At 38.3% G+C, this 17,021-nt stretch overlaps 1 protein-coding gene across 8 annotated transcripts in view; it reads left to right on the top strand.

Annotated features, from left to right (window-relative positions):
* Positions 1-17,021, top strand: part of LOC127874669 (cyclic AMP-dependent transcription factor ATF-3-like) — a 116,273-nt gene that overhangs the window by 39,683 nt on the left and 59,569 nt on the right. The window contains exon 4 of one of the 8 annotated variants that reach the window (XM_052419146.1): positions 949-2,054. The exons of the other annotated variants lie outside the window; for them this stretch is intronic. Coding sequence (XP_052275106.1) covers positions 949-1,416 — 468 coding nt within the window. The 3' untranslated portion in view covers positions 1,417-2,054. Of the gene's footprint in view, positions 1-948; positions 2,055-17,021 lie in introns of those variants that run through there. 8 annotated transcript variants of the gene reach the window in all.

Here is a 17,021-nt window from a genome sequence, read left to right as displayed (position 1 = left end):
TTCACCAAACCTGTCAAAATTTGCGAGATTCTGTCATAAAAGTTACACTCAAACATGTCAAACTGGTTCGTTTTCATCTTTGACGGATATGTACCTCCGATTTTAATGCTGCAAACTGCGGTTTATGTACGAAACCGCAGTGTTACTTAATTTCGTGCGCAAATTTCACCCCAAGGTTCGAACATAGCCTGACAATGTCAATCTCTTGTTGAAGACCGATCAGTCAAATCTGTTGACAGGTTGTTGCTGTTTAAAAGAATTGATATTTGAACCTCGACCTTAATGGTAATAAAATCCATCGATATTTTCGGAAGGAAGTAGTTAATATTTATTTGTTTGTATCTGTTGCGTTTCTTCCTGTGTTCGAGTTAAACAGTTCCAGTGACCCTGGGACTCGGCGCTTACAATATTGTTGCGTCTCAAACAAAGATTAGGCTCATTTTCAATATTTCTACCACCAATTTGTGAGTTTTAGTTATTTAACCACCTCCTTACGAAATTAATTTCTTCCTTTTACCCAGCAACTCTGGAAGTAAAATACAGAACTTTTCTAAAATTGAAGACGTTAATTGTATTAAAGAAAATTAAAAAATGAATGGCTCAACGTTTAAATCACTATGTATCATTTTCATCGTATATAATGAAATCACTGATTATTATTTCTTAGGTAGAAATACTTGTTTTGTTTTAAGCAGTAATGTTTTTATTTACATTTTCACTTAGTTCCATGGAAAATTTTGGATTTTTTATTGTTCTTGGAACAATCGTTGCGTAATTAAAAATGTTTATGGCTTAAACGCGACCACTGGTTTCTTTTTACATATGTGCACATATTTATTCTGCATCACCTTAATTTTGAGAAAGCACACAGTATAGTGATAGCAAGCTAACAGCCGTTCATCGTTATATGTTTCATCATAGGCATAACTTTGCTACGATGCTTTTCAGAGTTATGATGAAGAAATAAAAAAAAACAAGGCCTTGATTGAGGAAAACCACTGTCTGAAGCAGGAGAAGGCACAGCTGGAGCGGACCCTTGAAGAGCACCAATTCACGTGCCAACTGTGCGTCAACCAGTCCCCCAACAACACGCCAGGATTCGAGAACCAGATGCACTTCAGTTTCGACGGATTGGCATGCAACAACGGGTACCCTGTCTTTGAGCAACTCGGCATCCCGCGCGACACCACCACCCCATTTCAAAGAGAGGAACCCGAGCCGGATGTTTTTACAACTGAACTATACCCGTCCTTCTTTGGCGTCGAATATATCAAACCGGAAGTTAATTGTAACGCTCCGTCATGCGCTGCGGAACCCCTGTTGTCACTTCCGGATCTTGGTGATATTGTGGACATTCTTAACCCGTTGAGTCCGGAGCAGTTCAGTCATCTGGGAAGGCAGTCTATCAGCGATTGACAAGAAGCGAAGGTCGGATGTGGACTTTTTTTGAAAAGTTAGGGGATTGGACGGTGCTGTTATGTCGCTTTCATAGACGATAAAGACGATGTGTTTAAAGTCTTTTGGAAATTGGATCTGTAAAAATGTGATATTTCTTTAACCTAAAATGCTTTTCCTGAAAAACTAAGTCGTCTTTTATTAATTGTATAGCAACATCCGTACAACAAGGTTGTACTTTAATATTAAGTTTTCAATACGTTAATGATCTTTAATAATATATCTGAACATGTGTATTGTCATTTCAATGTTCCATTCATCATTGTTTCGTTTATTGGTGCATTTTATTAAATGTTTACAACTTTGAAAATGCTGCAGGGAAAATATTTCAAATATCGTCAATGCTAGTGTTCCAGTTCTCTCCGTCGGACCCGCGCGTAGTCTGTTTGCACGTGCGCAGCTAGTGTTTTATGTGTGTTCACGTGTGCGAGTTCGTGCGAACGTGCGTGCGTGTCAAGGCTCGCGAGAACTTATCAGTTTTCAAAGTGATCTCATAAATATGTTTGTTTCAATACTTACGTTTCATTTTTGTGATTAGATTTTCATCATTGTTATTGATTGTATAATTATGATTGTATTACATTTTGTAAATATGAAAACGGGGTTGTTGTTTTGTCGCTGAAATGGACCGGGTTATTTCAGTAGGCCTGTAATTTGTTTTGACAGTTGAGTATTATATTTTCACGCATTATCTATTCATGTCTTGTCCTATTGTTCTACTTGTCAAGATAATTGTGAGGTGTCCTATAAGGTTAAAAGAACAGTTTGTTTTGTTTTTCTGACGACCAATTTGTATGACTCAAAATTTGGCTTCTGTTCAATTTTGATAAAAATTCCATCCTTAATGTAATAACGTGGGTTTTAAACATTTAATCCGCTGTAATAAATGATATTAAGAATAAATTAAACCTTTTGTTATGAAACCATTTTAAAGCATGTCATTATACCACTTACGTAAACAAAATGTATGCTAAGGGCTGACTATTTAAACGAAAACATAGGATAAAAGCGTATTTCGGAATAACGAAATGTCTTTGTTTTACAGAAGTGCGCACTATATTGATACGATGTTTTTATCATGTAAACGATTTCAATAAGTGCTACAAACGATAATTTGTAATGGAACTTCACGGTTAGGTTTATAAACTGTGATACCTAAACCTAAATAAACACTACCAATTATAATTCAGCAGCAATAAGTTATTGTGACAGGCTGACAGCGCGAAGTCGGGAAAAAATCGAAAAACTTGTGAATGCATTTTAACGAAATCAAATAGGGTAATAATTTATAGATATATAAGGCTCTACAATCTACATGTATTTAATGATTTTTTTTTTATGTTTTCAGAAAATTTGGATGGTCATAAACAGCAACCATGCATCTAGTGTACGAACTGAACTGTACATTATATAAAAACAGATGCGCAAATTCATGTATGGTAATTAGAACGGGTCACGTGATAGCCAGGTCTATCAATGTTCTCAATATCTTATCGATATCCCTATATGCGTCTTAATATTCAAAAACCTTCAAATCGTGTCAAGGTTGAGTGACTGTGCGCTCTGATTCGTCAATATTTCAACAGATCGCACACGCTGAATTAAAGCGACCAATCGGGGCGATGTTTCAACATCGGTATAAATGGTCGACAGTGGGATTCCTTACGTCTAGTTTAAAATATACAAATATGGAAATACGCTTTAATGTTAATGCGCAATTCGTAAGTGTTTGCTACTTTGTGTTGGAAACCACATAGAGACCTACATAAATAAGATGAAATCGAATATAATCATAGTGGTATATTGTTTGTTCGCGATTTTGTATCAACTTCTTGACCGTTACGCAAAAAACAATATTAACGTAAGTCGGCGCACCGGGGTCTGACTTTAAAATCATATTAACCTAAGAACAATTCAGAAGAAAATAAAATGTTAGTTTGAAAAAGAGCGAAGACTATATCGAGTTGTACAAGGAAAACCAATTTGAGATATCAAAATGTTACAATAATCCTAAGGCTCTGAACAAGTCAAGTCAACCACGCTTGATGAAGATTGCATTGAATGTGCGTAGTTTTCACACCAAGCCCAATAATTTCAAAAGATGCCGTATTCAGGGGACCACTAGCAAACGGTCCCTTAAATTAGCAGTGGACCAATAGAAATGATTGTCTAACAACACTCATACGTACGGCATGTATGTCAAACAAGCCTTTATAGACAATAGTTGGTACAAATGGTTAAAAGGGACTCTCCTATTAGTGCAGAGGTTGATGCACGCGCTCTCAACCAAGGCGACCTGGGTTCAGTCCCTGCGCCTGGCGCATGTGAGCTTCGTTTCTGGTCACCACGCCATTTTGGGGTTTCCCCCGTGTACACCGGCATCCACACACAGTAAAGACTACACAAAAATTTAATATCCGCCAGTAAACACAACATAGCTTAGAATATCAGTTATAAAACCAAATTCGATCCAACTTTTGTGAGTCTAGTAAAGTAAATTATGTATGGGTTCTCGTTCACACTGCGGGTCCTACCTTAATGCAGGACTGGGATTTACACACACGCAAATGGTATAACCCTGTTAGTGGTATACGAACATGCCTGAGTATATTAAGTACATAGAAAACAAAAGGATTCACATTTTGTCTACTTATAATTATTAGATAGTATAAGAGCTCAGTAACAATCCCTTTATACCAACGGGTTTTCGAACAGCTCAGAATTTCTATTAATTAACTACATAACATAATGTTTCAATGTTTAAGTAATCAAGTGGACTTAGATGTACACGTATATCATATACATAGTATGATTGAAGTAACCTTTTATCGTTCATTTTCCAGACTAGCGTTTTATTTCCGATACATTTTGAATTCTCGGAAGCAGTAAATCAACTTAGACACACTATGTCGTTTTTCTTTCGGTTTTCAGGAAGTCAATTTGATTGGTTTAAACTGATTTAACAGGTTTATCTACTTCATAAGACAATGGTTTCATATACCCGGAAGAAATCAACTATACATGTTTTATAGTATTTAATACCGCAATTCTATATTGGCAACGCATATTTACTTGTTCTTATTTACTCGTAAACTCTTCGTTATTAGTCATTCATCAATTTAGCCCCGTAATGCGAAAATGAATCTCATGCCATACGCGGCCAGCATAGCTTCAGACCAGCCTATGCATACGCTAAGTCTGGTCGGGAGCTGCCTGTCCACTATAAAATCACGCAAGAATAGGCGGACATGGAAGCTCCTGTCCACCATGAGCGAGTGCGCTGGCCGTTCTGGGGCTACGTACGCTGGTAGCATAGGGCTTAAGACCAATTTTCGCACGACGCGGCTTAATTTCAAATGAGTCATTTTACATTTAAAGAAACTTCATTTTGTTATCGTTGCATACGGAAATTGTACTACAATTTAAAATAATAGCACTTAAAATTCAATGTATTTAAAAAAATGTTTCTAGTGTCAGCCCTCATTTAAATGTGATAACAGGTATGCTGAACAAAGGGAAATGCCCTAGTATTTAGGATTAAATCATGAATGTTTTTTTGTGTGATCTAGTTTTGTATGTTTATTTTACATCTTCATTGTAACTATATTCATCTTTATTTTTTTAAACGTATGTCATAAGACAAATATTGGATTCTTTTTAATTGTTTTATTAATTAAAACCAAAAATAACTTATTATATTGCAAAAACAGTGAAAAGTGAAAAAAATTACGGATTCATTCTCTTTTGAACATGTTTAAATGTAAAGAACATTAATTATTACTTTGGGTCATTTTTCTTGGAAGTATACATTAATTGTTAATGTAATAAGAAATGCACGTTTATTTTCAAAAATCAGGAAGTTAAGTGTATAGTTTATCATGCACAATGTAGGCAATACATTGAAAATGGTATCCCAAATATGATTGTCAATGTACATGTAACCGATAACACTGTTGATTTTTGCACGTTCATGTATTATCATATTTCTTGCTAAAGCGCATGAATACTGGAATGCAGAAGTTACATGCATATTGCAGTAATGTTACGAAATTGTAGATATTCGTGTTTGATATAAAAATGTTGATAGTTATTAAAATGTGAACACTTAGTAAATGTGTTGTTTGTTAATTAACTTATGGTCAATCCCCCGCCGCGAAGCGCATGAGGTTACTATACGAATGAGATTCGCCACTGTGTAATAACCTTAATAATACAATGAAATGAAAACATAATTACTATTTATCGCTACAATACATAATTCAGGGCTTTCCTTAGAATCGAAGGTCAACACAGTACACACAGGCTAATCAGGGACGACAATTTCCGCGTTTATGATATTTTTCGTTGAAGAAAGTCTCTTTTTAGCAAAAAATACATTTTAGGCGGAAAGTGTCGTTGATGATTAGCCTGTGCTGAATGCACAGGCTCTCCTGGAAGGACACTTTAAGCATTATGCATTTAACCCCCTTTTCACAGAGCGCGGCTGATTTGTAATGCAGCAAATAGAATGAATTATACTATTGACATTTAGAACGGAGTCTTATTGTTGCTTTTTCGTAATCGTTCAGTTGGTAAGACGATACATTTATGAAAATATTCCTAAAATAACTCGAAAAAGTATGCATGTTCATTTAAGCTGCATTTAACAACTAAAAGGTAATCAATTTGAAGTGGTATTGTGCAAACGTGCACGTGAATGTCTACGTTTGTTTGTGCGGGGGTGGGGAAGCGGAGTTCCCGCAGGAAAAAGGGTCCTTTATGGTGAGTACTAACCCGCATACGCAGACTTCAAGAATTGATAGATAGATAGATTATTTCAGACGTGTACATGGTACATCGTCTATAACACAAGAAATAGTTTACAAAGTGACAACGTGAATTATACACACTGACAACATTTCATTTAAACAATGGTGTATAAGAAATACAATACAGCAATGGTTATTTAATAAACACACACAGTTTATAAACAGAAAGGAAGAAGAATTGAACCCGGTCGTCTCTGTGAGCTGCGTATGTATAAATCTAACCTGACAGCTCAAACTTTTAGTTTAAAATATATGTCGGTTATTCTTTAACAATATTGAGACCAATAAACCAAACAGATTTATACGTATCAGAACGTATATTAACAACTGAAAAGTTAAATTTTGATTTAAAGAGACCCATTCGACAGAGACGTTTAATGTGTAACCATGTTGATGTTTGTAACAAAAGTGAAATTCGCAACCCGAGAGATCCATGTCTGCCGTCTGGTCGACGTGATTGGATTTCCGAGCCTGAATTGTTTGCGTATCGGTAACTGGCATTACAATCATCTAATTAAAATGGCTTTGCACACTTCGAGCAGCGTCACTAAAAATATTTGACTCCTTGACCGGGAATTAGGAGACATTAGTCAACATTGAGCGCATTTGCATTTATTTACTGTTTGGGTGGAACGATATTGATCCTGCCATGATAAACAATAATAGGCAGAAACTATCATGAGGAAAGACACAGACAATGATTAAAATGATGAGGAGATGGAAAAAGAAGAGGAACAAGAAGAAGATCAACACTAAGAAGAAGATGATGATAATGGTGGTGGTTGTGGTGTTCATGATGGTGGTGATACAGATGATGATGATGTTGATGATGATGATGATGATGATGATGATGATGATGATGATGATGATGATGATGATGATGATTGATGATGATGATGATGATGATGATGAATATGATTATGATTATAATGGTGATGGTGATGGTGATGGTGGTGATGATGATTGCGGTGATGATGATGATGATGATGATGATGATGATGGTGATGATGATGATGATGATGATGATGATGATGATGATGATGATGATGATGATGATGATGATTGCGGTGATTGATGATGATGATGATGATGATGATGATGATGATGATGATGATGATGATGATGATGATGATGATGATGATGATGATGATGATGATGATGATATTGATGATGATGATGATGATGATGATGATGATGATGATGATGATGTGATGATGATGATGATGATGATGATGATGATGATGATGATGATGATGATGATGATGATGATGATATGATGATGATGATGATGATGATTGATGATGATGATGATGATGATGATGATGATGATGATGATGAGGAGGAGGAGGAGGAGGAGGAGGAGGAGGAGGAGGAGGAGGAGGAGGAGGAGGAGGAGGAGGAGGAGTCACGTCTTCACTTTCTGTTATATCGTTTTATTTTCGTTTACGGTTTTTAACAAACGAAACTTAATTTATTTTTATATTTTATGTGCTTTTCATCTTAGATAATGTAAAATGAAGATTCGGTACAAGCAATTACAATTCTTTACAAAAAAGATCAAATGGAAACCACAGTGTGTCGCTAAATCTCGTCAAACAATCCTAACCTCACGTCCAGCGCTATATTTGATTTTCGATAAGACGCCAGTTTCATTTTACGACAACAAAATAATGATTTAATGATAAAATCATTACCCGAACTTGCGTGATTTAGCATATTTAATTATTTTCTCGATCAGTAAATTGGTCTGTAAACCCTTGTTGAAACTGGGTTGTAAATACCTGAAAGTTTTTAATGGTCATTTTCGTGTGAATGACCGGTTGACCAGTGGTCAGGTCCTTGTCCTTACGCGACCCTGGTGTTTCTGTGCTAATGAATAGCGGCGAAACGAAAAGCGGGTAATTGAATTACAGGGTGTTAGTGCAATCAATGTGCCGTGTGTCAAGAAATTCCCCGTTAAGACTACATTCCTTTCGGTAACCGATACAATCACTCATAAAAAAGGATAATCAGTTTGTATTTTTTCCTAATTTATGAGTTTGTTTCCTTGTTAAAGGTATTGAAATAAAAAAATTAATCGATCCTCAACAAGTGGTTGGTAATGGTGGCATGCATTTTATATTATGCTCGGAAACAGTAAAATCTCAGAGTATTGTAAAACTATTCACGTATGAATGCATGGCTAATAGCTCATCGTTGAATGTAATTAGTATGCAGGAATTTCGAACAATGTTTGTCGATTTGATTTGTACTTAAAATTGGAAGCAAAATTAAGTTAAAAAGCAAGATGTCAAAGTGCAATTTAGGTACGAGTTTTTCATAAGAAACGCAATAGAGAATGCCTTAACAAGCATGTGGTTGTTGATACAATATGTTCATAAAGCAGTGATTTAAATATGCGAATACGTGTACTTATATACTCGCCTGCTGTTGTTTCGGGGTATATAATCTCACTGCACATGAGTTCACACTATCAATGTGTCCTCGGGCATTGGCACAACATTACAGGTAAGTTATTTGTTCAACATGAGTCAATCTCCAGGAAAATGGTCATTAATTTATCAGTGACGGCTTGTTCCGCTTTTACTGCACAGTTTGTCTTTTTTAAACGAAAGGTCTTAGCGGAAAGTGTTGTTCCTAATTTGCCTCTGCAGACTGCACAGGTTAATCTGGGACGACACTTTACGCATACGCGTTAAGCCCTGTTTTCCCAGACGCATATTTAATTTAACTTTCTGATGACTCATTATGAAAGTGCAGATATTTACTGTAAGAGAAAATGGTATTGGTGTACAATGATAAATCAACACACCAAAGAACGGACGATGAAGCCTTTATACTTCAACAAATTAGTATTTGTCTCAGAGTAACAAAACAATTAAAGTTTAATTCAGTGCACGCTTATTCGTAAACAATGTAAAGTCTCATTATAGTACATTTTACGTCAATCGTTATTTTCCTGTTTAACACGAAGATATAAAAGTAGTACAAGTTGGACACATATATATTGTACTGATGATCAATGCTTCACTTTACACCAGCCTGATATGTCGTCAATAATATTGAAAGTTAGTGCATAGTGAAGTATTCTTTTATTCAAATATTATCTGCACGAATTGTATACAAAATTGCATAAAAATACATAAACGCTAAATACTTATTCCTTACGCCCACGCGGTTTCTAGTTGCAATTCATGATATTCCTTATGATAATTATATTTTCTTCCCCATATTATCGTTTTCTGAATAAAAGAGAAATATTTGCGGTTAAATATCTTTTTTTAGCCAACTCGTTTACATATTATTCTTGAAACATATTTAAGTGAATGACAAATTGCTAGATTAAATAGCTTAAGTGAATTTGGTTCAATTTTATATTTCAGCAATATTGACACGCCCTGTTAAAGGCGTGTACAAAATGAAACAACACTATCGGAAGAAATTATTTAAGCGGTGATCTGTGAAAAGTTGGTTAAATGAATGTGCGTAAAGTGTCGTCCCAGAATAGCCCGAGCGGTCTGCACAAGCTAATCAAGAACGACACTTTCCGCCTGAACTGGATTTTTGCTAATAAGAGACTTTCTTCAAACGAAAAATACCACAACAGCGGAAAGTGTCGTGCCTGATTAGCCTGGGCGGACTGCACAGGCTTATCTGGGACGACACTTAACGCATATGCATTAAACCCTCTTTTCACAGAGCACGGTCCATTTAATAATCCCAGATAATGTAAATTTAGAAAGGGACAATATGCCAATTTATAATCAAAGGGTCGTAACTCTCTAATCAGGTCGGACCTGACTGGACCGGAACGACCTTACAGCATGAGCACATGAATCATTTATAGAGACGCTTGCCTATATGTCATAAAATGGGCTTTTACTTGTTTAAAAGATATTGTAACAGCAATGGCAATGTAATTAGCCGTTCAAATTTTTCCTGTTAGTACATTAAATATAAACATAAATTTCATCAAATTAAAATCAATAATGTCATAGATTGTGCTCGCAAATTCAAATATCTATTGAAATTTCCTTTCGGCATTATGATGGCAATAATTCGCTTAAAAGAAAACAACACTGGGACGGAACGATCTGACTACATGTATATAGAAGCCGAACGTGTTAAGATGTTTTCATTGTTGATGCATGAACTCAACTACGATTGGTACCCTTTTCAATTGATTCACGAAAGGAAAAATATCACCACGATACACCACTTATTTTGTTGGTGTTTTTATGTCGACAATTTAAAAAGATAAAAAGGATTACATCCATTGCGTGAAGGAAGTTTTTTCTCGCATACTTGTTTGTATTATCATGGAGTCACGTAGGCATACGTATCCAATTCGACCGCGAATATACAGATAGATACAAAGAAATTAACCACACTTACCATGTTTTGATAGAGCCATTCAATATTTTACCAAGTGATTAAATAGATAAGCGTCCGTTGTCATTCAACTAGCCTACTTTTGGCGGCGATAGACAATTTCGTCCTGTGCACGCATGATAAAGTTTCACCTACTGAACTGGTAAGAATAACATGAAATGCGTCTAAATATTATTATGAATTGGAAAAACTATATGTTTCTTTTACATTGCGATGTTTATTCGTTTTGAATAATGCAGAGGGTAACAGGTACAATGCCTTATGATTAGCACGGTTACCATAATTACCACCAATATCATCATCATCATCAGCAGCAGCAGCAGCAGCAGCAGCAGCAGCAACACAGCAACAGCTTAAGCAGCAGTGCCACTCAAAGAAGCGATGCATTAGTCACTTTTATCACATTTAAAATTTCTTAAGATAATAAAAATAAAATAAAACTAACCCGAAATGTTCAATATTTTGCTTATTTATAAGAATGGTTTGTACTTTAATGAGTGTATTTTTAAGTGTACGCGGTCCATCCGCGCATGAGGCATCATTTCTGTAGGATCCAGAAAGTTTCACTGCGCATGGTGCTGCGTGATATAAGGACCCGGCGTGTGGTACCACGCATGAGGCTGCATTATGAAAGGATCCGGAGTGTGTCACCGCGCATAAGGCTGAATAATGTAAGGATCCGAAGTGTGTCACCGCGCATGGTGCTGCATTATATAAGGACCCGGAGTGTGTCACTGCGCATGAGGCTGCATTATGTAAGGACCCAGAGTATGTAACCGCGCATGAAGCTGCATTATGTAAGGACCAGGAGTGTGGCATCGCGCTTGAGGCTGCATTATGTATGGACCCGGTGTGTATCACTGCACATGAGGCTGCTTCATGTAAAGACCATGAGTGTGTCACTGCGCATGAGGCTGCATTATATAAGGACCCGGAGTGTGTCACTGCGCATGAAGCTGCATTAGGTAAGGACCTGGAGTGTTTCCTCGCACATGAGGCTGCATTATATAAGGACCCGGAGTGTGTCCTCGCGCATGGGGCTGCATAATGTAAGGACCCGGAGTCTGTCCTCGCACATGAGGCTGCATTATGACTGGACCCGGAGTGTGTAACCGCCCATAAAGCTGCATTATGTAAGGACCAGGAGTGTGACACTGCGCATGAGACTGCATAATGTAAGGACCCAGAGTGTGTCACTGCGCACGAGGCTGCATTATGTAAGGACCCGGAGTGTGTCACTGCGCATGAAGCTGCATTATGTAAGGACCCGGAGTGTGTCACTGCGCATGAAGCTGCATTATGTAAGGACCCGGAGTGTGTCACTGCGTATGAAGCTGCATTATGTAAGGACCCAGAGTGTGTCCCTGCGCATGAGGCTGCATTATGTAAGGACCCTGAGTGTGTCACTGCGCATGAGGCTGCATTATGTAAATACCCGGGGTGTGTCACTGCGTATGAGGCTGCATTATGTAAGGACCCGAAGTGTGTCACTGCGTATGAAGCTGCATTATGTATGGACCCGGAGTGTGTCCCTGCGCATAAGGCTGCATTATGTAAGGACCCCGAGTATGTCACTGCGCATGAGGCTGCATTATGTAAGTACCCGGGGTGTGTCACTGCGTATGAGGCTGCATTATGTAAGGACCTGTAGTGTGTAACTGCGTATGAAGCTGCATTATGTTAGGACCCGGAGTGTGTCCCTGCGCATAAGGCTGCATTATGTAAGGACACAGAGTGTGTCCCCGCGCATTAGGCTTCATTATATAAGTATCCGGAGTGTGTCACTGCGCATAAGATTGCATTATGTAAGGGCCCGGAGTGTGTCACTGCGCATGAGGCTGCATTATGTAAGGACCCAGAGTATGTCACCGCGCATGAGGCTGCATTATGTAATGACCTGGAGTGTGTCACTGCACATGAAGCTGCATTATGTTAGGACCCGGAGTGTGTCACTGCGCATAAGGCTGCATTATGTAAGTACCCGGGGTGTGTCACTGCGTATGAGGCTGCATTATGTAAGGACCCGGAGTGTGTAACTGCCCATGAAGCTGCATTATGTAAGGACCCAGAGTGAGTCCCTGAGCATAAGGCTGCATTATGTAAGGACCTGGAGTGTGTCACTACGCATGAAGCTGCATTATGTAAGGACCCGGAGTGTGTCACTGCGCATGAGGCTGCATTATGTAAGGACCCAGAGCGTGTCGCCGCGCACGAGGCTGCATTATGTAAGGACCCAGAGTGTGTCACCGCGCATAAGGCTTCATTATATAAGTATCCGGAGTGTGTCACTGCGCATAAGACTGCATTATGTACGGACCCGGAGTGTGTCACTGCGCATAAGGCTGCATTATGTAAGGACCCCGAGTGTGTCACCGCGCATAAGGTTTCATTATATAAGTATCCGGAGTGTGTCACTGCGCATAAGACTGCATTATGTGAGGACCCGGAGTGTGTCACTGCGCATGAGGCTGCATTATGTAAGGACCCAGAGTATGTCACCGCGCATGAAGCTGCACTATGTAAAGACCTGGATTGTGTCACTGCGCATGAGGCTGCATCATGTAAGGACGAGTGTGTCACCGCTCATGAGGCTGCATTATGTAAGGACCAGGGGTGTGTCACTGCGCTTGAGGCTGCATTATGTAAGGACCCGGAGTGTGTCATTGCGCATGAGGCTGCATTATGTAAGGATGCGGAATGTGTCACTGCGCAGCATGAGGCTGGATTATGTAAGGACCCGGAGTGTGTCACTGCGCATGAAGCTGCATTATGTAAGGACCCGGAGTGTGTCACTGCGCTTGAGGCTGCATTATGTAAGGACCCGGTGTGTGTCACTGCGCATAAGGCTGCATTATGTAAGGATCCGGAGTGTGTCACTGCGTATGAGGCTGCATTATGTTAGGATCCGGAGTGTGTCACTGCGTATGAAGCTGCATTATGTAAGGACCCGGAGTGTGTCACTGCGTATGAGGCTGCATTATGTAAGGACCCGGAGTGTGTCACTGCGTATGAGGATGCATTACATAAGGACCCGGAGTGTAACACTGCGTATGAGGCTGCATAATGTAAGGACCCGGAGTGTGTCACTGCGTATGAAACTGCATTATGTAAGGACCCGGAGTGTGTCACTGCGCATGAGACTGCATTATATAAATACCAGGAGTGTGTCACTGCGTATGAGGCTGCATTAAGTAAAGGACCCGGAATGTGTCACCGCGCATGAGGCTGCATTATGTAATCACCCGGAGTGTAACACTGCGCATGAGGATGCATTATGTAAGGACCCGGAGTGTGTCAATGCGCATGGGGCTGCATTAAGTAAGGACCCGGAGTGTTTTCCCGCGCATGAGACTGCATTATGTAGGGACCCGGAGTGTGTCACTGCGCATGAAGCTTTATTATGTAAGGACCAGGAGTGTGCCCCGCGCGTTAGGCTGCATTATGTAAGGACCCAGAGTGTGTCACCGCGCATTAGGCTGCATTATGTAAGGACCCGGAGTGTGTCACTGCCCATGAGGCTGCATTATGTAAGGACCCTGAGTGTGTCACTGTGTATGAAGCTACATTATGTAAAAACTCGGAATGTATCTCAGTTCCTAACATAATTAATCTTAATTGTGATCAATTTCGGTTCTTCTAGGTGAAAAGCTTGCGTAGCCACCACTGCACCAATCAGGCATCTTGTATTATTCAGTCACGGTTTATTTAGTTGATTCTTAAATGCGGCGGATTCGTCCCCAATGCATTACACATTTAAATAATATCTTATTGAAACATAAAGCGGCTCCAGTCAATGATTGTTTGACAGTTTATGCTGTAAACCTTTCGGAGCCTTAGGTCGCTTATTAGTAAGGATTTTAAAATTGGTATGATGTGCGATTAATTGAAGTATAATGTTGTATAACTAAAACGCCAGTCAAAACTGTTATTCGAGTATTCAGTCATTCATTCGTTCGTTCGTTCTTACGTTCGTTCATACGTTTGTTCGTTCGTTCGTTCTTACGGTCCTTCATTCGTTTTTATTTCTTTCTTTCGTTCGTTCGTTTGTTCGTTCGTTCGATCACTCATTTAAAAGTTCATTTATTACTTCGTTCCTTCACAAATATTAATTAATTAATTCATTCATTTATTCATTCATTCATTCATCTTCTCATTCATTCATTCATCTATTCATTCATTCATTCATCTACTCATTCACTAATTTAAAAAAAATTATTTCTGCATTCATTCATATTAATTAATTCATTCATTTACTCACTTACTCATTAATACGAGCAATTTATTTCCTCATTTATTTATTCATCCATGCATTAATTCCTTGAGATATAAGTCTCATAATATTCAGAAAAATAATAAATAATTGATACAATACTCCCCCGGGTGGTTGTTGCTCCTTTGCTTATGGTTTCTCGATGTTTACCCGATAGGACATTGATACTTCCCAACTATGTAGGCGATTGCAATTAGATGCTTACATGTTTAAGGCAAGATACCTACTACTAGTAATTGAAAGCACATACAACATAGGGAACATATAGTAACCAACTGCAAGTTATGTTTTACCATCATGGACTTCAAGAAAAAGATGGGAGTCAAAGACCCATACAAGTTTGTTTTTTTGTGATTTTGTGTAAATGTGTTCAACATTTCAAGTTAAATGACCGTGTTTACGCACAATGCGCATCATTGAAAACAGTACCATGCACAAATCGCGACGGAATTTCATCAGCAGATTTACATGTACTGATTCCTACTACATGTGTAACACATGTACGTGTACTTAAACCAACAGAGGAGTTTCTAGCATGGTTTAGCCAGTTCCTTAAATGTATTAGGCTTTCTTTAAAATATTGAATGCATCGTTAATACATAAATTTACAAAAATATATGCAAAGCACGGAGAATAACTCGGAAAGAATTTGACACTCATGTAATGTACTAACTATAATATTCATGATTAACAAAAGGACCTTAGTGCGCGGAAATTGCGATATTGCAAACAGACAAAAAACAACGCAATGTCTGATACACATTAGATGAGTAAAAGATCCGTTCAGCCATAGATGACAAGTGTTGTTTTTATGCAAGTTATTTCTTTTTTGAGTAATATTTTATTACACATAACTCATCTTTGCAAGGACTCTGATCGCTTATATATAATGTTGACATTATATATTATAATCTCGCATGTTTCCTGAAAGTTAATCTAGTGTGTATTCAAGTTTAACACATAAGAACTTTTAAGGCCTAACGAGTTGATTTCGAATGATAAGGCAACTGTCTGTCATTCAATCGTTTTTATTATACAGGGGAAATTTATAAATGACGCATTTTTCTGCTGATCTCTTTTTTAAAAACCTCCTTGCAGATCGTTAACTTGTTCTTAACTCCTTGCAGTGAATAGATTCCTATACGGGACTGGGCGTTGCTCGGAACCTGTCATATCTCAGCGCGGAGGTTGGCATTGTTCAAATCAAATCGATATGTCAGTATAATACGTTGATGAATTTGTGTTCGAATGGTTGCCGTGAAAGTTTCATGCCAAAATTTTGGCAAGGGAGAAATTCATCATATATTGAGATGTATTGACTCTGATGAGTATTTTTCATTATTTTATAAGTTGTATGTTATCAAGTTTTAGGGATGGAACATAATACCTGTATAAAGCTACGGTGGGTGTCATGCCATTTTTCATATAAAATTAGAGCCTAGGCATTCCAAACTCTGAACGCCCTTTTTTCTGCCAATTCAATGGGGCGAGCACACTTTGGAATTTATTTAACAATCTCGATAGTTTACCCAAGTTCGCTTAGTTGCTGTTGACTATTTGGTAAGTTACCTAGCAACACATGCAGTATTTCATGTGATCGCATTTGCAGGAAAGTTGCAAATTGATGCTGACCCCCCCCCCACCAATGGTCGCAAAAAAATAGTTACCATTGAAACGTAAAATTGATTGAAAATGTGTGTTGAACTGACACTGAACAGTGCCCGCAGTAACTTAAAGTTTAATATTGGATTTTTAACTATGCTCGAACCTAGTCGAATTTCTGCAATGATGTTTTTCGAATTCTCCGGTATTTACTCGGGTCGCCGTTAGAAAAAAATCTTGTTGTTCCGAGAAAATCATGTATGTTTGTTACGCTGTACTCTATAGTAGAACATGTTTTTAATAAGCATCTGAAAATTGTATATAATAATGTCAACTATGCAAAGATAGCATTGCAGACATTCCGGACTGGCACAGGTGTTATGGACTTGAGTGGAACTTTAAATAACAACATTCATTACATACCTTGCTATAAATACGCTGATGTGTTTCTGATATGAATAAAAAAGTTCGGGCAAAGGTGTTTTGTTTTCGCA

The sequence above is a fragment of the Dreissena polymorpha genome, chromosome 3, assembly GCF_020536995.1.
Source record: "Dreissena polymorpha isolate Duluth1 chromosome 3, UMN_Dpol_1.0, whole genome shotgun sequence".
Classification (NCBI taxonomy): domain Eukaryota; kingdom Metazoa; phylum Mollusca; class Bivalvia; order Myida; family Dreissenidae; genus Dreissena; species Dreissena polymorpha.
This window is presented reverse-complemented; position numbering and strand designations above follow the sequence as displayed.